This window comes from Carcharhinus amblyrhynchos, chromosome 22 (genome assembly GCF_965287045.1).
Source record: "Carcharhinus amblyrhynchos chromosome 22, sCarAmb.v2.hapA, whole genome shotgun sequence".
In the NCBI taxonomy this organism is placed as follows: Eukaryota; Metazoa; Chordata; class Chondrichthyes; order Carcharhiniformes; family Carcharhinidae; genus Carcharhinus; species Carcharhinus amblyrhynchos.
In genome coordinates, this window is record NC_137345.1 from 40,117,357 (window position 1) to 40,141,638 (window position 24,282).

The 24,282-nt window shown below is 43.8% G+C and overlaps 1 protein-coding gene across 4 annotated transcripts in view; it reads left to right on the forward strand.

Moving 5' to 3' along the window:
• Positions 1-24,282, forward strand: part of LOC145357082 (peptidyl-prolyl cis-trans isomerase FKBP5-like) — a 106,584-nt gene that overhangs the window by 72,578 nt on the left and 9,724 nt on the right. For 3 of the 4 annotated variants that reach the window (XM_080210178.1, XM_080210179.1, XM_080210181.1), the window contains exons 4-8: positions 4,723-4,843; positions 17,484-17,640; positions 19,033-19,123; positions 19,681-19,764; positions 21,703-21,888. In XM_080210178.1, the coding sequence (XP_080066304.1) occupies positions 4,723-4,843; positions 17,484-17,640; positions 19,033-19,123; positions 19,681-19,764; positions 21,703-21,888 (639 nt within the window). The remainder of the gene's footprint in view (positions 1-4,722; positions 4,844-17,483; positions 17,641-19,032; positions 19,124-19,680; positions 19,765-21,702; positions 21,889-24,282) is intronic. The other variant, XM_080210180.1, reaches the window with a different exon arrangement.

Here is a 24,282-nt window from a genome sequence, read left to right on the forward strand (position 1 = left end):
TGATTTGCATTTGATTTGATTTATTACTGTCACATGTATTAGTATACAGTGAGAAGTATTGTTATTTGACTGCTATACAGACAAAGCATACCATTCATAGAGAAGGAAACGAGTGAGTGCAGAATGTCGTGTTACAATCATAGCTAAGGTATAGAGAAAGATCAACTTAATGCAAGGTAGGTCCTTTCAAAAGTCTGAACGCAGCAGGGAAAGAAGCTGTTCTTGAGTCGATTAGTACGTGTCCTCAGACTTCAATATCTTTTTCCCAATGGAAGAAGGTGGAAGAGAGAATGTCCGGGGTATGTGGGGTCCTTGATTATGCTGGCTGCTTTTCTGAGGCAGCGGGAAGTGTAGACAGAGTCAATGGATGCGAGACTGGTTTGTGTGATGGATTGGGCTACATTCATGACCTTTTGTAGTCCCTTGCGGTCTTGGGCAGAGCAGGAGCCATACCAAGCTGTGATACAACCAGAAAGAATACTTTCTAAGGTGCATCTGCAAAAATTGGTGACAGTTGTAGTAGATGTGCCAAATTTCCTTAGTCCCCTGAGAAAGTGGAGGCGTTGGTGGGCTTTCTTAACTATAGCATTGGTATGGGGAGACCAGGACAGGTTGTTGGTGATCTGGACACCTAAAAAGTTGAAGCTCTCGACCATTTCTACTACATTCCCATTGATGGAGACGGGAGTATGTTCTCCTCTACGCTTCCTGAAATCAATGACAATCTCCTTCATTTTTTGACATTGAGGTAGAGATTATTGTCATTGCACCAGTTCACCAGATTCTCTATCTCTTTCCTGTACTCTGTCTCGTCGTTGTTTGAGATCTGACCCATTACAGGAATAGGATGGGTATAGAGAGTTATGGTACCTACAAGGTTAGGTTTTAGTTAGTCGGGCAGCATGGTCGATGCAGGCTTGGAGGGCCAAAGGGCCTGTTCCTGCGCTGTAATTTTCTTCGTTCTTTGGTGATGTCATCAGCAAATCAAGTTGGAGGAGAATTTGTGTCTCAAAGTTGGGTGTGCTCCCAGTCAAAAAGCTCCACTACTGCTACATCACTGGCATCTAGGTGGCTTGGTGCCACAGTGACTAGTACTGCTGCCTCATAGCACCGGCCTGGGTCCCTGTCTGTCTGTGTGGAGTTTGCACATTCTCCCTGTGTCTGCATGGGTTTCCTCTGGGTGCTCTGGTTTCCTCCCACTCTCTAAAAGGTATGATGGTCATCCTGGAAGTCCTTCTCTGGCGGTGTAGGTGTATTTATATCACTGTGACTGCAGTGATTCAAAAAGGCACCCCACATCACCCGTTTCTGTGCCATTAGGATGGGCCAATAATGCTGGCCTTGGCACTCAGTAACTCTGTCTACCTGTGAACAAATCTTAACAAGGTGCCAACATCATAGCATTAAATGAGAGAGTTAGATTGGAGGAAGATCTGGGTGAGTTGAGAAATTGGTCCCTAGTTTAGACAAATGTTGTGTTACATAAATATTTAAGTTTTATTTATTAATGTCACAAGTAGGTGTACATTAACATTGCAATGAAGTTACTGTGAAAATCCCCTAGTCGCCACACAGTCTGACACCTGTATGGGTAAGCCGAGGGAGAATTTAACATGGCCAATGCACCTAACCAGCACATCTTTTGGACTGCGGGAGAAAACTGGAGCACCCAGAGGAAACCCTCGCAGACATGGGGAGAATGTCTGTGTGGAGCTTGCACAATGACCCAAGCCGGGAATTGAACCTGGGTCCCTGGCACTGTGAGTCGGCAGTGCTAACCACTGTGCCAATGTGGAAGGACAATACCTAGCATGTGTACACTGTGCAGAGATATATAAAAAAATACAATATTTACACCACAGAGGCAGGAAATTCAGCCTGTCGTCATGTCTTACAAATGTATCTTCCATTCTATTCGTCCATCTCACCCAACCACGTATCTTTCTACTCTTTTTGACTTCACATAGAGAATAAACACATCTTTGCCCTTCACCTCAACTACTTCTTGTGGTAAATTCCACACTCTAATTCCTCGTTGAATTTGCTCTTGGATTAATTAATGACCGTGACATACCTATTGTCTTTAATCTCAGATTGCCCCAAAAACGTTTTCTCTGCATTTATTTTATCAAAGACTTGAATAAACTTTTAAGTCACCCTCTCATCTTTCTCCTCCTGCAGAGGATTACTTGATCAAGGGTGTAAAGCAATAGACCAGAGTTTAGTGAAAGGTCAGTCCCCGCCTGTCTATGATAAAAGCTTTGAGGCTTTTAATAAAGCAAATAAGAGTACCAGGAAGTGTTGCCAGGATGATTAAATATGAAACAAAAATTACTGGGAGGCTTTAATTAGGCATCATCTAGAACATTGTGCCTTGTTTTGGTCCTGACATATATCTGCAAGATGGTCAGAAAGAGGTAATTAGGTAATTCCCATATTTAATGATTCTCAGTTTCCAGGACTGGCTTAGAGAACTGGGGCTTGAGAAAAGGATAGATTTTACAGCAATATGATTGAGGTCTTTAAAATAATGGAGTGGTCAGTGTGGGTCCACGTGAATGGGTTATCATAGAGGTTACTTCAGTGGAGGGTCATGTATGGAACTGCTTCCTTTCTCAGTTATTGACCTCTGGGAGAAGTAGCCAGCTTGTGGACTGAGTTTTTCAAAATTCTTTCATGGGAAGTGGGTATTGCTGCTGAGACCAGCACTTATTGCCTATCCCTAAATGCCCTCAAAGTGAGTGACTTTCTAGGCCATTTCAGAGGGCAGTTCAGAGCCAATCACATTTCTGTGGCTTTGCAATCTCGTGTAGGCCAGACTGGGAAGGACGACATAGAATCTCTACAGTATAGAAGGAAGCCATTCAGCCCATCGAGTCTGTACCGACCAAATCCCAACCAAGGCCCTTTTCTCACAACCCCATGCATTTACCCTGCTAATTCCCCTGATGGTAGTGTCAATTTAACATGGCCAACCAACCTAACCCGCACATCTTTGGACTGTGGGAGGAAACTGGAGCACCTGAAGGAAACCCACGCAGACACAGGGAGAATGTGCAGACTTTGCACAGACAGAGATCCGAAGCTGGTATTGAACCTGGGACTCTGGCGCTGTGAGGCAGCAGTGCTAACCACTGTGCCAACGTGTCAACCCACAAATTTCCTTCCCTAAAGGGCATGAGTGAATCAATTGGGTTTTTACAACAATCAATTGTAGTTTCATGGTCATCATTACTGAGACTAGCTTAATATTCCAGATTTTATTAATTCAATTTAAATTGCACCAGCTGCCATGATTTGAACCCGTGCCCCCAGAGCTTTATCCTCGGCCTGTGGGCTATTAGTCTAGTAACATCACCAGTACCTCCCAGACTCACTATGCACAGGCATTCAAATTGGAACAGGACACGTTCCCTCAACTTGTCTTTATGCAGGTAGCTGGGTGTTGGGGCTGTGCCCTTCAGTTAACCTGATGTCCTGGAGCTTCGGTGAGCATCTCCAGGACTAAGCAAGGAACCTCCCAGACTCAGAATCATAGAGGTTCACAGCATAAAAACAGGCCATTCGGCCCAGCTTGTTTGCTAGGCCCAATTGCCCGCATTTGGCCCATATCCCTCTATAACCATCTTACCCATGTAACAGTCTATACGCTCTTTAAAAGACAAAATTGTACCCGCCTCTACTACTACCTCTGGCAGCTTGTTCCAGACTCTCACCACCCTCTGTGTGAAAAAAATTGCTCCTCTGGGCTCTTTTCTATCTCTCCCCTCTCCCTTTAAATCTATGCCCTCTAGTTTTAGACTTCCCTACCTTTGGGAAAAGATATTGACTATCTAGCTGACCTATGCCCCTCATTATTTTGTGGACCTCCATAAGATCACCTTAAGTGTCCTATGCTCCAGAGAAAAAAGTCCCAATCTATCTAGCCTCTCCTTATAATTCAAACCATCAAGTTCCAGTAGCATCCTAGTAAATAGTTTCTGCACTCTTTCTAGTTTAATAATATCCTTTCTATAATAGGGTGACCAGAACTATACGCAGTATTCCAAGTGTGGCTTTACCAATGTCTTGTACAACTTCAACAAGATGTCCTAACTCCTATATTCAATGTTCAGACCAATGAAACCAAGCATGCCAAATGCCTTCTTCACCACTCTGTCCACCTGTGACTTCACTTCCAAGCAGCTATGAACCTTTACACCTAGATCTCTTCAGTCTATAACTCTTTCCAATGCCCTACCCTAACCGAGTAAGTCCTGCCCTGGTTCGATCAACCAAGATGCATCACCTCGCATTTATCTAAATTAAACTCCATCTGCCATTTGTCAGCCCACTGGCCCAATTGATCAAGATCCCGTTGCAATTCTAGATAACATTCTTCATTGTTCAAAATTGGTCCCTCGTCCTTCTTCCTCATCTTCTTTTGCCTCTCCCTGGAGCTTGTATACCTCACGGTGGGGGTGAAGCCTGTGGCTGAAAGGGATGCTGTGCAAAACCTCTGCTCTGAAACGGGAGGACAGGTTTGATGGATCAGCTTATCTTTACCTATCCTTTACATATCTGTTCACTGGTAAAACAAATTCTTAGGCCAGGAAGTGTTTTGAGGTCGCTCGAATTTTTTCGTTATTGCCTCACTCGAGTATCAGGGTGACAGAGCGAATCTCCTGCCTGCTGCCATGCCGAGTTCTGTTCCAATCCTAACGGAGACATTTATTCTTTCAGGTTGAACTGATAGACTTCAAAGGGGAGGATTTAACAGAAGGCGAAGATGGAGGCATTATCCGTAGAATTAGAAAGAAAGGACAAGGATATTCCACGCCTAATGAAGGGGCAACTGTCGAAGGTATGGCCCACATCATCAGGTTGATTGGTAACCTGTACAGGAACTATAAGATTGCAATATATCTTTCCTCCTCTCTGTTGTTAGACTGTGTATGGGCTTAAGAAAAACAGAAAGGGTGACAAACTTGTGGTAAAAACTTATTTGCTATTTTAAATTTGCACTCAAAACCTCATTCTCACTGTCTTATGTATTGTTCCCACCAGTAGAGCTCTGAAAGATAAAAAATGTTTGTAGAGAAGCTAAATATTGCAGACGCCAACAATCTGAAATGAAAACACTGGACGTCCTGACACTGATGTGAATGTGTCTTTGCATTTATTATTGTGTCCACTGTTATAATCCAGGTCAGAAACTCCATGGTATTTTATGAAGTCAGCCTAGACCATATGTTTTGCACTTTGAATTTGGTATGGGTAAGCATAAGATGTTTCACTTCAGGTATGATTTAAATGACCCACTAGGGAGCTTTTGTCAAACAAAGTTTATTCAAGAGTACAGTTAACAATGGAAAGAAAATTAGCAATAACTTTTAACAATTACAAACAAGATAAAAAGCAAAGCATGATATTGTACAAACCTTAACAACCAAATGCACTGTTCCAATCGAACAAGCCCCATAAACAATCACCCTTTTTGGGATTAGCACAAGAAGCTCACATTTGGTTGTTGGATTCTGCAGCTTTCTTCACTCACACGCAGACAAGTTAGAAGCCAAAACAGCTTCCCAAAACACCAGGGAGAGAGAGACAGACAGACACACAACATTGCATCCAACCTGAAGTCCAACATCTTCTAACTAGCCAGCAAAAACTGAAAGTAAGAACTCTTGGGAGAGGAAAAGATGATGTCCCACCTGATCTGTCAATCATTCTTCCCCCTAGCGATTCAAAAGGTTGTAAATTTCCAGAAATTGCATTAGGCCCAAAACTCCCATTTAAACCATTTAAGCAGCAATGAAAAGGACATCTAATCAGGTGCCACAATGAAAGAAAAAGCAAAGCTGCTTATAACTGCAGAGAACATGATTTAAAAATATATTTCTTAAAGGCACAGTAGCATCACACCACCCACACTGAACAGTTTTTCCCATTGGTTGGGTTTATGATGTCAATGTCGGGGGTTTAACCTTAGCTCTATGTTTTTAATCATATGTACAATCAGTAATCAGATGCCAGATTTGTTCAATTATTAATTATTAACGTTTATTAGGAATTAAGTGATTATAGGGCGACAGACCCTTCAGAAAATACCATTAAATTAAACTAAATCGGTTGTCGTGGAGGCAAATTCAATTGGGTCTTTCAGGAGACTTCTGGATGAGTACATGGAACTTAATAGAATTGAGGGTTATAGGTAAGCCTAGTAGATATGGATATCATCGGCGTAACTTGTGGGCCGAAGGGCCTGCTTGTGCTGTAGTTTTTCTCTGTTTTATGTTCTAAATAGCAAGATACAGATTTCTTAACCGCCACATAAATAATATTTTCTGACAGGAAGTTGACGAGTAAAAAGATAAGAAATGGATATTGTAAATGATAATTTTATGTGAATTATGTATAGAATGTAATATATCATGGACAATGTATTAATGATCATTAAGCATAGTATTTTATGTTACAGTGGAATTATCTATTGATGTAGGTTGGATATAGTCATTGTAAGCTACATGTTGGGGGATGTGGATATCAGATGAAGAGTAGGAAAAGCAGTTTTCTTCAGTAAGAATGTATTCACGGAGATACTTAAATGCCAAACAATGGACCCGCTCTGTTTCTAAAACCCTCAGAGTATCATTATTGTTAGTGAAATGTAAAGCTGCTAACAGCAAAAGTGTGCTAATAGAGGACTTTCACTTCTGCAATGGCTGCTGGGATAGCCAAGCCTCCATAACATTCATTGGTTTCCTCTCCACTGAAGGGAGAGTGGTAGCTGCAGGAGACCTGGCAACCACAGGTGGTTAAAAAAGACCGAGATGGAAGGGGGGGAAGAGGTGTTGGGGGGAGTGGGGTGGGGTGGGGGAGAGGTGTTGGGGGGATGGGGTGGGGTGGGAGGGAGGTGTTGGAGATGGAATGCAGAGATGGAAAGGAGACAGAAGGGAGAGGTGTTATTGTGCCGTATTGATGGTGCACTGAAAGGGACAGCTTGGCTTCCTCCTCACACTAGAGACGAGAACTTTATTTTCACTGACGTTTTGTTTCTGTGAAGCTGGAGATAATGAACTTCAGCTGATATTGTACCGAGGTTCCTTCATACATCACCAATCACCCACATGTTCCACCTCAGCTCTGAATGTTTCAGCTGACCTGCAGTCTCAGCAGCTTTATATGGGAGAGTTTGTGTGAAGAAATGCTTCCTGATCTTAACCATGAACTGGCTGCTTTTAATTTTAAGATTCTTTCCTCACACCAGAGGAAATACTTTCTCTTTACCTCTCTTATTGAACCTTTTATCAGCTTTACCACCTCAGATCATTCCTTCATTTAAGGAAATTACAGCCTCGTGCATGTGACCAGTCTTCATAATTGAATCCTTATAATCTCAGTGTTGCCAGATGGGAAACTGCGCGTGACATTTGACGTACGCTGCCCATAGAGGACAAGGCTTCCTGATATACTATAGAATCCCTATTCTGCAAAGGAGGCCATTTGGCCCATTGAGCCTGCTCTGACTCTCTGGCAGCACATCTTACCCAGGCCCTATCTCTGTAACCCCATACATTCTCCATGGCTAATCCCCTAACCTACATTCTTGGGAAACGAAGGGGCAATTTAGCATGGCCAATCTACCTAACCAGCACGTCTTTGGACTGTGGGGAAAACTGGAGCACCTGGAGGAAACCCATGCAGACATGGAGAGAATGTGTGGACTCCGCATCGGATAGTGACACAAGCCGGGAATCGAACCTGGGTCTCTGGTACTGTGAGGCAGCTGTGCTAACCACTGTGCCACCGTGTTGCTCTTAGCAGCGTGACCTTGTAAAATGTTACCCGTCCCCCACATTGCTCCTACCAGTTTGATATTTTAGCTTCTGTTGTGAGGGGATAGCTGGTGAAATCTCACAGGGAGCATTTCTGTGAGGTTGAAACCTTCATTCTTGCCCTCATTTGTTTATTTATTTATTTAGTTAGTTATTAATTATTATTATCACAAGTAGGTTACATTAACAATGCAATGAAGTTATTGTGAAAATCCCTTAGTTGCCACACTCCAGCACCTGTTCGGGTACACTGAGGGAGAATTTAGCATGGCCAGCGCACCTAACCAGCACATCTTTCAGACTGTGGGAGGAAACCCATGCAGATATGGAGAGAACATGCAAACTCTGCACAGACAGTGACTCAAGCTGGCTATCGAACCCAGGTCCCTGGTGATGTGAGGCAGCAGCGCTAACCACTGTGCCATCTTTGTTATTTAAAGACGTGTGACCACCCTAACCAGCTCCTGGCTATTCTCCCACATCCTACCCTGCATAAACATGCTGCCCATGTCCTAACTCACACCAAGTTCCATTCTCCCATTGTTCCCGCGTTCACTGACCGACACTAGCTTCCATTTTGATTGTAGAATTATCACTTTTTTTTAAGATTCCCACACACTTTCAACCTCCTTATCTTTGTAATCCCCGCCCTGCCCCGCACCCCTATAATCATCTGAGTATTTGAGCTTCTCCAATTCTGGCCGCTTAATCTTCCAGAACTTTAATCATTCCTTCGTTGGTGGCCGTGTCTTCAGCTGCTGAGGTCCTCAGTCTGGAATTTCCTCCTTAAACCTCTCCAACTCTCTCGTACGCCTCCTCAAACCCACCTCTTTGGCCACATTTTTGATCAGAACTGACTGTCTCTTTGTGTGGCTCAGTGTCAAAGTTTGATTGATAACTGTGCTGTGAAACACCTTGGGACTGTGAAGTGCCTGGAGACATTTCCCAACAGGACAGGCACAAGATAAATATGCCAGCGTTATAGAGTAAATCATTCAGCCCAAGATTCTTATGCCAAGGGATAACTTGGTGTGAGACCAACAAATCGCACCTTGTACCAATCAACTACTTTTGCATGGGGTAACTTAGCCAAATATCGCAGTGGGCATAATTCCCTCTTTAAATCCTGATAGCAGCACACAGCAGTTTTAATTGTACTTCAGGAACAAGAATCCCTGCTCTCAACTGAGTGAGTGGTTGTTTTGGAAATTGGATGAAAAAGTATTAACAATGGAAGGTAATACAGGGGTCCTACCGTTTCTCTGGAGGATAGGATTATGCTTATGCCGCAGGAGTAGCTGATTTGAGTCGGAATGTACTGCATGTTCTGTACAGGCACTTCAGTGCAAACTCCCTGCCAATCTCCCCGAGTACAGCATGTTCTTGCCAGGACAACTACCTCAAGGCAAAACTTAAACAAGCTTGCAAAGATGGGGATAAGAAAACATGAAACAATAGAAGCTCTGTTCTAATTTCTTCCTTTTCAACTTTGGCTTATAATCTTTCCTAATATAGGGGTGGGCGGGGTGAGTGTGGGGTGGGGGGAAAGTGGGGAGGTGAGATAAGGAGAGATGCACCCCGTGTACTGACTGGAGCACCCAATCCCTGGCCCCTTTGAGCTTTTGCAAACTTTGTCTCGAGTATGCGTCTGGACTGACTAAAGACTTGCATAAATCAGCAAGTCGTTCTGGATGATCATTATCACAGCTCCTGCGACAGTATTAAGGTTTCTTTATTAGTGTCACAAGTAAGTTTACATTAACACTGCAATGACATTATTATGAAAATCCCCTAGTCGCCACCCTCCAGTGCCTGTTTAGGTACACTGAGGGATAATTTAGCATGGAATGAGAAAAGGAACCGGAGCACCCGGAGGAAACCCACACAGACATGGGGAAAATGTGCAGACTCCACACAGACCAAACTGGGAATTGAACCTGGGCCCCTGGCGCTGTGAGGCAGCAGTGTATGGTTAGAATGCTTCAATCTGTTTCCTTCTGTATATAAGTAATTACTGACTATTTTAAATTCATTTTATAACTAAAAGTTCAATGTTTTTTTTGCTCAATCCTACCTTGGTCCTTGCTTTGAGGGGAGGGGTACTGTGACTTTTGCTTCTGCCCTTGTACCCTCTTTTGACAATTCTCCTAAGTTTCAATTCTCTCAGCATCCACCTACCCCGGTCCATCCCTCCGTCACTCCCTTGTGGTGTTATCTGTGCCCAGATGACAAGCAATGTTACGGGGGTAATCTCACAGCACTGTGTGCCCCATCAATGGTGATGCCCACTCAGCTGATGCTTGGGGCTTTTGGAAATGGAGGGTTCCCATTGAGACTGGGGGCCAACAACAGGCCAAAACTTTACAGAAAGAAAGCATTGCATTTTATGTAGTTCCTTGGAGAGAAGTAGAGCAGATCTCCCGGTGTTCTGGTCAATATTTATCCCTGAACTAATACCTAAAAAACAGATTATCTGGTCATTTATCTTCTTATTGTGTTTCACTGTTCAAACATCATGCTGTTCTGCAAGGAACTACATAAATACAAAAGAGGCCCTATCTTCGCAATCCCCCGACACTAAGGGATAATTTAGCATGGCCAATCCACCTAATCTGCATATCTTTGGACTGTGAGAGGAAACCCACACAGACACGGGGAGAATGTGCAAACTCCACACAGTCACTCGAGGCCGGAATTGAACACAGGACCCTAGCTCTGTGAGGCAGCAGTGCTAACCACTGTGGTACCATGCTGCTTAATGGTGTCATGGCATCTTTCGCATCCACCTGAAAAGACTGACACGCCCTCTCTTTGAAAGGTGGCATGCCCAACGATGCAGCACTCCCTAGCACTGGACTGTCAGCCGACATACTGGTGTCAAGCTGCTGGAACGTTTGACCTTCTGACTGAGAGGTGTTGGCACGACCCACTGGACTGTGGCTGCAAGTTATTACAGTAAGCAAATGGGATCCAATGTCAAAATGTCACGGCTAACAGCAAGAATGTGGCATGTGTTTGCTGCGACCCACACACACAGCAGCTGCTACAGCTGCTGGGAGTGAGTGCTGTCAGAAAGCCAAACTTTAAAGCAAAAATGACCTTTCAGTGCTTGTAGCTTTGACGCCAGTAAGGGTACAATAATGTATAATTTTTTTTGAATGTTTTTCTGGCCCTGATCTACGCTGTTGATGCCAATGATCCTGGTACTGCTGCTTCCAGCTTCCGAGAAGGAGAAGATGAGAAACGAGAAGTCAGACTTCAGGAATTTTGATCCTGTTTTTGCTCCATAGGAAAGAGGTTGAGATTGAGTTCTATCGAGGAATGATTTAACACAGGAAAGCCGCAGGCTGGCGACTGTGCAGAACGGGTGCTACTAAAGTCAGAGCAACAGGACAATGCCAATCCGCTTCTCCAGCTTGTTTTACCATTCATTGAGATCATGGCTGATCTGCACCTTATCTCCTCGGCTCTGGCTCCATTTCCATTCATACCTGCATTCAGGATAAATCTAATACATTCACAGCTAGGATTTTGAATTGAACTCACACTCACTGATCTGTGCAGAAGGCTGTTCCACACTGCAATCGCCATCTATATGTAGAATGAACTTTACCTGTAAGGTTCTGTCCAGTTGTCCTATACCCCTCTGCCAGTGAAAGTACTTTCTCTCCATCAACCTTATCAATTCCATTCAGAATCCTACAAATTCTCCATCAAATCTTCACCGTTTAAAGTCTAGGGAATACAACCTAGTTTATGAAATTATTGCTCTTAACCTAAATTGGTTCTTTCAAACCGAGGTGTCACTGGTCATATCATGTGGCACAGATCTATGGTCCAACCCCAGACCAATTAGGCAAGATGACTAGAGATGTCAAGCAGTTTGGCATCACATCATAGATGGCCAAGAAATGTTCACACGCATTAACGTCAGCATGAGGCATCTGTGAGTCGTACACGTGTGGGAGAGACGATAATGGATTGGGTTAATGGAGCTGATGGTGAGTTGCTGTATAGGAAGACACCAGAAACACTCTATGTTTCCTGCAGTGTGGAGTTCAGGCAGGAAAGGAACCTATGAAAAGTATTAATAAGCTAATTATGGTGTTTGTGGGTGTATTTTTTGTGTTATGTGTGTGTGTATATGTATATGTTTTATGTGCATGTGTTGCATGTTGTGTGTAAGCATGCACATGTATGAATGCGTATGTGCATTAAGAAGTCTCACAACGCCAGGTTAAAGTCCAACAGGTTTATTTGGTAGCATGAGCTTTCGTAGTCTTGCTCCTTCGTCAGGTGAGACACTCACATAAGAACATAGAACATAAGAACATAAGCAATAGGAGCAGGAGTTGGCCATCTAGCCCTTCGAGCCTGCCCCGCCATTCAATAAGATCATGGCTGATCTGAAGTGGATCAGTTCCACTTTCCCACTTTCTCCCCATAATCCTTAATTCCCCTGTCTATCAGAAACCTATCTACCCGTGACTTAAATATATTTAGCGAGGTAGCCTCCACCACTTCAATGGGTAGAGAATTCCAGAAATTCACCACCCTTTGAGTGAAGAAGTTCCTCCTCAACTCTGATCTAAACTGCCCCCCCCCCCCTTATCTTGAGGCTGTGTCCTCTAGTCCTGCTATTCTTTCTAAGCGGTAAGAATCCCTCTACCTCTACCCTATCCATCCCCTTCATTATCTTAAATGTCTCTATAAGATCCCCCCTCATCCTTCTAAACTCCAACGAGTACAGACCCAGTCTATTTAGTCACTCTTCATAGGCCAACCCCCTCATCTCCGGTATCAGCCTAGTGAACCTCCTCTGCACTCCCTCTAAGGCCAATATATCCTTCCACAAGTGCAGCGACCAAAACTGCACACAGTACTCCAGCTGCGGCCTCATCAGTACCCTGTACAGTTGCAGCAAGACCTCCCTGCTTTTATATTCTATCCCCCTCGCTGTAAAGGCCAACATTTCATTTGCCTTCTTGATCACCTGCTGCACCGGCAGACTGGGTTTTTGCGACTCGTACACAAGGACGCCCAGGTCCCTCTGCACTGTAGCACGCTGCAGTTTTTTGCCTTTTAAATAATAATCCCTCCTACTATTATTTCTGCCTAAGTGGATAACCTCACACTTGCTAACATTATACTCCATCTGCCAGGTCCTCACCCACTCACTCAGCCTATCCAGATCCCTCTGCAGTCTTTCCACACCCTCCACACAATTTGCTTTTCCACTTATCTTCGTGTCACCAGCAAATTTCGTCACTCACTTGATGAAGGAACAGCAGTTTGAAAGCTCGTGCTACCAAACAAACTGTTGGACTTTAATTGGTGTTGTGAGACTTCTTGCTGTGCCTATCCCAGTCCAACGCTGGTATCTCCACATCGTGTGTGTGCGTGTGTGTGCGGGTTGCTTTGTGGCCCTCATTCATTAATCTTTTATTGCAGAAACAGCCCCATCCTTAACAGGAGAGCTATCACAGGCTCGATGGGTTGAATAGCCTCCTTCTGTACTGTAAGCATTCAATAATTCTAAGTGTGGCTGGTTGTTGAAAAACAGACTGGGTTTGTTTTTGACTGTTGCTTTATTTAAATTGTTATTTTCTTTAAAAGCTTTTGTAATTTTAGGTGGTAGGGCTGGGAATAATTACCAAAATATTTTGGCATCATATTTTTCCTACAAGTAAGCGTGCTGAATTTTAATAACTCTTAGAGTCATAGATGTTTACAGCATGGAAACAGGCCATGCCACCCCTTCTTTTAACCCCTAAGCTAGTCCCAATTGCCCGTGTTTGGCCCATATCCCTCCATATCAGTCTTACCCATTAATTAAAAGACAAAATTGTATCTGCCTCTACTACTACCTCTGACAGCTTGTTCCAGACACTCACCACCTTCTGTGTGAAAAAAGTTGCTCCTCTGGACTCTGTTGTATCTCTCCCCTCTCATCTTAAACCTATGTCCTCTAGTTTTGGAGTCCTCTACCTTTGGGAAAAGATATTGACTATCTAGCTGATCTATGCCCCTCATTATTTTATAGACCTCTATAAGATCATCCCTCAGCCTCCTTCCTGCTCCAGAGAAAAAAGTCCCAGTCTATCCAGCCTCTCCTTATAACTCAAACCATCGTGTCCTGGCAGCATCCTAGTAAATTGTTTCTGCACCCTTTCTAGTTTTATAATATCCTTTCTATAATAGGGTGACCAGAACTGTACACTGAAATCTAAGTATGGCCTTATCAATGTCTTGTTCAACTTCAACAAGACATCCCAACTCCTGTATTCAGTGTTCTGACCAATGAAACCAAGCATGCCGAATGCTTCTTCACCACTCTGTCCACCTGTGCCTCCACTTTCAAGGAGCTTTGAACCTGTATCCCTAGATCTCTTTGTTCTCTAATTCTCCCCAGTGCCCTACCATTAACTGAGTAAGTCCTGCCCTGGCTCGATCGACCAAAATACATCACTTCACATTTATCTAAGTTAAATGCCATTTGTTAGCCCACTGACCAATTGATCAAGATCCCGTTACAATCCTAGTTAACCTTTATCACTGTCTACTATACCACCAATCTTGGTGTCACCTGCAGACTTACTAACCGTGCCTCCTATATTTTCATCCAAATCATTAACATAAATGATAGGTAACAATGGACCCAGCACTGATCCCTGAGGCACACCGCTGGTCACAGGCCTCGAGTTTGAAAAGCAATTCTCTACAACCACCTCTGTCTTCTGTCATCAAGCCAATTTTGGATCCATTTAGATACCTCACCCTGAATCCCATGGGATTTAACCTTATGCAACAACCTGCCATGTGGTACCTTGTCAAAGACCTTGCTAAAGTCCATCTAGACAGCATTAACGGCACTGCCTTCATCTATTTTCTTGGTTACCCATTTAAAAAACTCAAATCAAATTTGTGAGACACGATTTTCCATTCACAAAGCCATGCTGACTGTCCCTAATCGGTCCTTGTGTCTCTAAACGCCTATAAATCCCAACTCTCAAATTACCTTCCGACAACATACCCACTACAGGTATGAGGCTGACTGGCCAGTAATTCTCAGGCTTTTCCCTGCAGCCCTTCTTAAACAAAGCACAACATTTGCCACCCTCCAATCTTCAGGCATTTCACTTGTGAATGTTGATGATTCAGATATCTTTGCTGGGGGACTTGCAATTTCCTCCTTAGCCTCCCACAGCCTCCTGGGATACACTTCATCAAGGGGATTTATCTACCTTTGATGTGCTTTAAGACTTCCAACACCTCCTTCTCTGTTATAATTACACTTCTCAAGACATCACCATTTATTTTCCTAAGTTCCCTAACGTCCATGCTTTTCTCAAAAGTGAATACTGATGAGAAATATTCATTTAGGATCTCACCCATATCTTGTGCATCCGCACATAGATGACCTTGTTTATCCTTAAGAGGTCATACTCTCTCTCTAGCTACTCTTTTGCCCTTTATGTATTTGTAGAAGCTCTTTGGTTTCTCCTTTGCCTTATCTGCCAAAACAATCTTATGTCCCATTTTTGTCTTCCTGATTTCTCTCTTAATTCTACTCCTACATCCCCTATACTCTTGATCCCAGCTGCCTATGCATGCCTTCTCCTTCTTCTTGACCAGGGCCTTAACATCTCGAGTCATCCAGGGTTCCCTATTTCTACCAGCCTTGTTCTTCACTCTAAGAGGAATGTGCTTACCCTGAACCCTGGTTAGCACACTTCTGAAGCCTCCCACTTACCAGATGTCCCTTTACCTTCCCACAGACTCCCCCAGTTAACTGTCCCTGCCTGATACCATCAAAATTGGCCTTCCCTCAATTTAGAATTTCAACTTTTGGACCAGACCTATCATTCTCTATCGTTAGCTATCTTAAAACTATTGGAAGTATAGTCACTTTTCCCAAAGTAATCCCTCACTAGCACTTCTATCATCTGCCTTTCCTTATTTCCCAAGAGGAGGTCAAAATTTGCCCCCACTCTAGTCTGGCCACCCACATACTGAATGAGAAATTCCTCCTGAATACACTTAACAAATTTCTTTCCATCTAACCCTCTAATACTATGGCTGTCCCAGTCAATATTGGGAAAGTTAAAATCCCCCACTATTACCACTCTATTTTTCTTGGAGCTATCTGTCATCTCCTTACACATTTGCTTCTCAATTTCCCGCCGACTGTTTGGGGGTCTATAGTACAACCCTATCAAAGTGATTTCCCCCTTCTTATTTCTCAATTCATCCCATATAGACTCAGTGGCTGAACCCTCAGATATATCCATGCTCAGTCCTGCCATGATGTTTTCCTTAATTTAAAGTGCAACTCCCCTTCCTCTCTTATGTCCTGTTCAATCTTTCCGACAGCATCTGCACCCTTGAACATTGAGCTGTCAGTCCTGTCCCTCCCTTAGCCATGTTTCAGTAATTGCTATAATATCCCAGTCCCATGTACCCATCCATGCTTTGAGTTCATCTGTCTTGCCCACCACTGTCCTGGTCCCTCCACACCGATGCTATAGCTAAGAAAGCCCACCAATGCCTCTACTTTCTCAGGAGGCTAAGGAAATTCAGCATGTCTGCCATGACTCTTACCAACTTTTATAGATGCACCATAGAAAACATTCTTTCCAGTTTTATCACAGCTTGGTATGGCTCTTGCTGTGTCAAAGACTGCAAGAAACTACAAAGGATCATGAATAAAACCCAATCCATCACTCAAACCAGCCTCCCATCCATTGGCTCCATCTATACTTCCCACTGCCTTGGAAAAGCAGCCAGCATAATCAAAGACAGCATGGACCCTGGGCATATTCTCTTCCACCTTCTTCCGTCGGGAAAACGATACAAAAGTCTGAGGTCACACACCAACCCGACTCAAAAACAGCTTCTTCCCTGCTGCTGTCAGATTTTTGAATGGGCCTACCCCACATTAAGTTGATCTTTCTTCATACCTAGCTACATTCTTCACCCTTTCCTTTCCTTCTCTATGTACAGTATGCTTTGTCAATATAGCATAAGGAACAGTACTTTTGACTTTATCCCAATGCATGTGACAATAATAAATCAAATCAAATGATTACCTATACTGATGTTTTCTATCTGGTATTGTTGGGTTTCTAGGGAGCTGGCTTTGGAGCTTGAGGAGGTCTGAGACTAGCTTGAAGCCTAGACCTAGCTTCAGAGTTTGTGGATACTGGGAGCATAGGAACTTGGGAACAGGGATAAGCCATTCAGCCCATCATGCCTGTTCTACCATTAAATGAGATCATAGCTGATCTGTGGCCTAACTCCACATACCTGCCTTTGGCTCATATCCCTTAATACCTTTGCTTAACAAAAATTCATCTATCTCAGATTTAAAGATACCAACTGATTTAGCAACAACTGTTGCTCCTCACAGGCCTTTGCCTCATGTGGTGTGAATGCTAAAGACACTAAATGGGTGTAGATACCCTTTCAAAAATTTCTATGCAACTTTTCCAATCACTTCCAACATTCATCCAAAAACTGGAGTTGTGATCAAATCCATTCTAATTCATTGGATTTTCCGAATATCATTTGACTTTCCATCGAGCTTGGAATTAAAAGATTTCTTGCAAAGAATTCAGTGGAAGGGGCATGTATAAAGTTCATCTTTTCTCTTCTCATCCACAGTTTCTATAGAAGGTCGCAGAGATGGTGTATTGTTTGACCAAAGAGAGGTTACGTTTGTGATTGGTGAAGGAGAAGACCAAGACATTCCCATAGGTGTTGACAAAGCCTTGGAGAAAATGCAGAGAGGAGAGCATTGCGTTCTTCATCTGATGCCTGAGTAAGTGTGAGGCTAACATATTGGTGACTGCAGACCAATGAATGTAGCTGACAGAAAGATCTGTCTCCTTGTATTTCAATCAGTCTGCCTTCACTGTTTCTGCACAGTGGTGATTCCAGCGTCATGAGATTTGTTTTTTATTCATTTCTGGGCAGGCTGGCCATCATTTATTGCCCATCTCTAGTTGTCCTTGCATTGAGTGGCTTGTTAGGCCTTTTCAGAGGGCAGTTGAGAGTCAACCACCTTGCTATGTCTCTGGAGTCACATGTAGGCCAAACGGGTAAGGGTGGCAGATTTCCTCCCCTAAAGCACATTAGTGAACCAGATGGTTTTTCTGACAATCGACAATGGTTTCATGGTCATCAGTAGATTCTTAATTCCAGATATTTTTTATTGAATTCAAATCCCTCCATCTGCTGTGGTGGGATTCGAACCTGGGTCCTCAGAGCGTTCGCTGAGTTTCTGGATTAATAGACTAGCGATAATACCTCTAGGCCATCGCCTCCGTTGGTAGATGTCTCTACCTCATGTCCTCATGGTTAGATAAGGCCAAATGGTCCTTGTACGGCCACTCACAACCTTCCAATACATTTTGTTGAAGCATTGAAATTATTCCAATCTGTGATGCACTATAACGTTCCTCAGATGTCCTTCATTAGTTTGGGCAGGGACGGCCAACAGCATCAATTCCTATCATAGGATGGAAGAACGGGAAGTGTTATCTGATTGATCCATAAAATATATTAAATATAACTTCAATCCACCAACATGGATCCCAAAGGTGAATAAATTGGATAACTTTTGCTTAACGTCGAGCCTCTACACCCTGCTTTGTGACTGGCCCCTTGGAGAAACTTTATTCCAAGACTTCCCCTCATCCAACGTGCATCTGTCAGTTAAATATCAACAGATTTAACTGCTTGGACATCCCCACAACATGGGCTGTTGTTTTCTTTTGTTGTTTTAAATTAATTTTGTCCGTCCCTGTCATATAAATGAGCACAGGACATCTTGAACCCTTTCAAGGCTGTTCTATTTTGCCCACATTCCACTATCTTTCATGAATTGTTTGCTTTTTGTTGGGGAGGGGGTGAAGTGGTGGAAACAGATGTATTACAGACAGGAGAGAGGGTGGACTCAAAGTACTGTGCACACTGGTCCTTTCGAGCCCCCACCTGAGCCATTTACTCTCAGGAGGATGTGTTCTGCAGTGGCGAGGGAACAGGTCCAACATAAGGGAAGGATTGGGAAATGTTCAAAACTCATATGTGAGATCCATGGAATCTGGATAAGGGATAGGAGGGGGGGGGGTGGGTGACAGGGTGGAGTTTAATGTTGTCATGTATTTGTTTCATTCTTCCCAATCCTAAAAAAAAACATTATTTGTTCCAGATACGGCTTTGGTGATCTCGGGAAACCTGAACTCAACGTTCCACCAAATGCAGAGCTAGATTATGAAGTGTTGCTGAAGAACTTTGAAAAGGTGAGGGAAGGAGGTGATTTGCTAATCCCCCTGGAGCTCGATTATATTGGGGGATGATCACGTCGTGCAGGCTTTCAGAACGTGTTCACTACAAAGGGCTCATTGGCGTTCATTTAGATGAACGTAGGAACAGGAAGAGGTCATTCTGCCCCATGACCCATTCCACCTTTCATTTAGATCAGGGATTCCCAAACTTTGGCAGCTGCAGGACCACTTGGTGATCTTCCAAGAGCATCAGGGAACCCCAAACATTCTCATAGTGTCCATACCCGCTTTTCTGCAGTGAAATGGGTATGAAATCAAATGTAAACACGAGTTTTCTAGCTATATTTATGCATACATTATGAATTAGAGAAAGGCACACGGTCACAAATACATTTCCCTTGTCAATCTATCAATATCCAGTGTTCCAAGAGGCCTTGCTCTATTTGTGCTATTAGATTTCTCTAATTACTTTAAGAATTTGCATGTTTGTACCAGTGTTTGCCAATCACGTGGTGACCACCAGCATCACTGTTTCATTCTTCCCAATCTGCCGCTTTTGTGTTCCCAAACAGGCTAAAGAATCCTGGGAAATGAGCACGCAGGAGAAATTGGAGCGAGCAGCCCTAGTCAAGGAAAAAGGAACGCTCTATTTTAAGGTATTTGCCTGGGAGGCTCTGCCTCCAACAGAACTGATGCACCCGCAATACGCACACACTGATTTTCCGGTTTAACTGATAGAGGTTATTAATCGCTATCACTCTCAGTATAAAATCCAAGGTGCTCATGCCATTGGATCAATGCTACAACAGAATGGTGAGGAAGAGTGTTGAAGCCAATAGTAAGATCACCTCCTGCTGTAAATAATTGGGAACCTCGCTCATTAGTGCTCTTTACAATGGTTCGAGGTCTCAAGCTGTGCTGCCATGGAGACAAACCATGGGATTCAGTCCAAATAGCGACGCATGGATGGACATGTTCAACTTTGATTGATTCCATAGATGAAGTTCTCGTCTTATGAAGAGAGATTGAGCGTGTTTAAGGCCTATACTCGCTGGAGTTTAGAAGAATGAGATCTAATTGAGGTGCCTAAGATGATTAGGGGGATTGACAAAGTAAATGTGGAGAGGATGATTCCTCTTGCGGGGCAATCTAGAACAACAAGAGGTCATAGTTTTAGGATAAGGGGCACAGATTTAAAACTGAGATGAGGAGAAATTATTCCTCTTAAAGAGTAGTGAGCTGGTGGAATTCACTGCCACAGAGCGTGATGGATAACAGGATAAGAAGCAAAGGAAGAGGTGGGCAGATTTGTGATTAGTTAAGGTTTGAAGGGCTATGGTGAATGGGTAGGAAAGAGGGGTTGAGGCTGAGATAAGATCAGCCATGATTATATTAAATGGCGGAACAGTCTCGAGGGGCTAAGTTGCCCACTCCTGCTTCTTGTTCTTATGATTCTTATGGTTATGATCACCTCTGCCTATTGCCACTCAAGCCTCTAGTGACCAATTACAGAGTGGCACCCAGAAACCAGTCCCAAACACCTCCTTATATCCCAGGATGTATGCTGTGGGATACCATCACATTCTGCAAGTAGCACTAAAATAAGCAAGCCTTCACCAGAGACAATGGTCAAGCATGCTCCAGAATGTTCCACTGAAGGAGAATAAACATTCTTTTACAAGTTGCACTTTAATTTATGTGGTAAACGTAACTTAGTTTGGAGGGAGATCTTGGCCAAACTGGAACTTTTTAAACGTTTCCACCTCAGCATAAAGATGAAGGTAACTTTGAACTGGGTCCTGTCATCCTGCCAAACTATCTCATCCCGATTGGCTGCCATCGCAGCTCATTACTGATCAACCGGTTAAAACTAACAAACGACAATGGAATAGGAAAGGATCTTCCCTGTCAGACAGAGCTACTGACACAGGGTTTGGAAGGCTAGTCACTGGTATGTGTGGATTGAACCAAAGGGACCCATTTTACTGCCTCTTCACTTTAAGAATGATGAGGGGACTCTAACAAAGGAGTATAAAGTAAAGCAAAATAACATTTGGAAAGGCGGCACTATCTAAATAGCTTTAAACTTTCTTCATTTGTGTTTAACATTTTGCTGATTATATCTTTTTAAAAGAACCCACAGTAAAATGAAATGGATTACACGTGTGTGAATTAACACGGGGGACATGAAAAGACTCTTCAATCTGCCCAGCCTCTGCCACACCACAGCAATGGCTGGGATTTTCCAGCCCCTCCTGCGGGCAGGATCTTCCAGCCCCTCTCCGACGTCAATGAATGTTTAAATAACTCTCTGCATCTGCAGCAGGGCCAAAAATTCCAGCCAATATCTGGTGCATCTTCCCCCGATCCCACCTGAAACCTTGTGATCTCCTGCGAGAGGTGAAAAGCATGGGTTAAAATTCCAGGCCAATTTGGGAGTAAAAGAAGTGGGAGAATTGCTCTGCGAATGCCCAGCAGTGAGTTGATACTGGTCCAGAATGCTGACCCTGCTCTGACACTGAAATGTGATTCTGTATCTCTGTGTGTGCATGGTTCTAAATATGTTCCATTCCCTGGAATCGTTCTCGTCCTAGGCTGGCAAATATAAGCAGGCTCAGATCCAGTACAGGAAGATCGTGGCGTGGCTGGAGCAGGAATACTGCCTGACACAGGAGGAAAGCCGGAGAGCCAAATCCTTCATCCTGGCAGCACATCTCAATGTGGCCATGTGCTACCTGAAACTGAATGAGTACCTGAAGGCTGTGGACAGTTGTGACAGGGTGAGTGAGGAGTGTGAAATGCTGGGACGACCCTCTGTGTCAGAGTGGATACTGACTCCAGGAGGCAGGGTCCCTTTACAGCACAGGTCCAGGCTCCCAGTGAGCCTCCCCCAAGTCTATACACTTCAGCTGGGGTCATTTTCAAAACACTTACATATAATCTTGGGACTACGTGTGTTTAAGGCCCCCATTTGGGGACGGTTTTCAGAAGACTTGCAATTATTCTCGCTCAATGGCATCGCATATTGCACTGTTCCTTGGGAGTGCATCTCCTGGTGCAGGTGGAGTTCAAATACCAAAGACACGTGTTAAAGAATTATTCACAGAGAGAATGGCACAGTGGTTAGCACTGCTGTCTCACAGTGCTAGGGACCCGGGTTCAAATCTCAGTTTGGGTCACTGTGTGGAGTCTGCACATTCTCCCTGTGTCTGCATGGGTTTCCTCCAGGTGCTCCACTTTCCTCCCACAGTCTGAAAGATGTGCTAGTTAGGGTGCATTGGCCATGCTAAATTCTCTCTCAGTGCACCCGAACAGGCACCGGAGTGTGGTGATTTTCACAGTAACTTCATTGCAGTGTTAGTGTCAGCCTACTTGTGACTAATAAATAAATTTTAATAAATAAACTTCAAACTAAGTCAAGGAATACATCATTAGGAAATGACAATGAAACTGACAATACTGGTGACAAAGAACAACTGAGCATATTTCTAAAGAGAGAAACAATTGCAAAACAACATGCATTTGTGGGATAAATTAGATTGAAAATGGGTGCTTATATTTTTGGATTGGATGAAGAAGGCTTGTGGGGGAGAAATTTTAAATATCCCAATGTCGTTTGGAATGCTGGTCTTGTACAGGAGAAAGAGGGGGACATTCTGAAGTGCGTTGCTAACTTTCCTTGATCAGTGCATTTTCAACCCAGTGAGGAAAGAGGCATTGCTGGATCCAATCCTGGGAAAGGGGAGAATCAATTGGATCAAGTGTTAGAAGGAACATTTAGGAAACAGTGATCATATTATCATAAGTTTAGGTTTGCTATTGAAATAGACAAGAGGTGGAATTTTCTCATTATTTGACAGAGGGGCGGAGTGGCTGGGAAAACCTGGGTGGTAACCACAAGGGCATCTTCCTCCATCATGTTGTCAGCCTTTTGTGGCAAGAAAATATAAGGGGCAGGTCCCACAACGTCATGCTGGTGAAGAGGGTTCAGAATGAGCCCACCCTGCCAGCAACGTAGGTTTGTACAAAATCAGGGCCCCTTTGTCTCAACTTTGAAAAAAAAATTAGAAGGAAACCATCCCCCTCTATGCAACACCCCCCCCCACCATGGAACACTTCTCCCTGTCTCCTCCTGGCCTTTGCACTATGGAACACTATCCACAGAACTGCCCCAGTACTGTAAGGGGGCAATGCCCGGGCAGTGCCGGGGTAGTGCTAGCACATGACATTGTCCCCTCCCGCTGTGGAATTTACTAATCTGTTTACCTCCAGCCCATCAGGTGTAACATCGGCTTGTCCGGTGCACGCCATAGGGAAGCTGTTGAGATTTGAATAGACTATTCAAATAGACTACCCAATGGTGGGGGTGGGGGAGAGAGAAAGGCCTGATAATGATATCAAAATGGAGACCCCGACTTTCAAAGTCAAGAATCCTGTTATTACCATTGGTGGGAGCGGGGACAATCCAGCCTGCATAAAAGCTGTTTTGGAATTGCTACTGGGTTTTCCACCTCGGCACCATTCCTCCTCCTTGAAAATTACCCCCAGGACCAGTGAATGAATTGGAAGAGGGCCAATTCCAATGGGCCCAGGGCAGACCATGGTGATTGGTGTGGAGGATGAACTTTCTATTGTAGAGATACATGTGCCAATATTCACAAGCATCATCGCAGGCTTAGAACCTCCCTGTCTGCAGCAGCAGATTTGTAGCTGGTTTCTGACAACGGGCATGACGCGTAAGTGACTGGACCTTTGCTTCCTTCAACGTACTGTGAGTGTGAAGTTCCAAGTGGATTTCCTGATTTATCCACAGTGTTATATGTTTCTGTTTGTGGGTTGAAATACACAAAGACCGGCGGAAATGCTTGCTCAGATGCCCGGGCACATCACAGCAAGTTCACCCATGGCAGATATGATGATCTGTTTAAATCCCCATTGACTCAGGCAGGACTGGAAGATCCCGCTGGTGGAGGGACTCCAAAATCCCACCCACTCTGTTCACTGTCCATTCCCATTCTGTACATTTTCACAATAGCTTTCAAAGAGGCTTTGCAATCTGTGTGTACTTGGAATGGAACTGTGATCAAAGTTGGCAGTACCAAGGAATGATTTTCACGTTAGATGGTGTTGGAAGTGCAAGAATAGCTTTGATATTGTCTTCGCCAGCTGCTCTG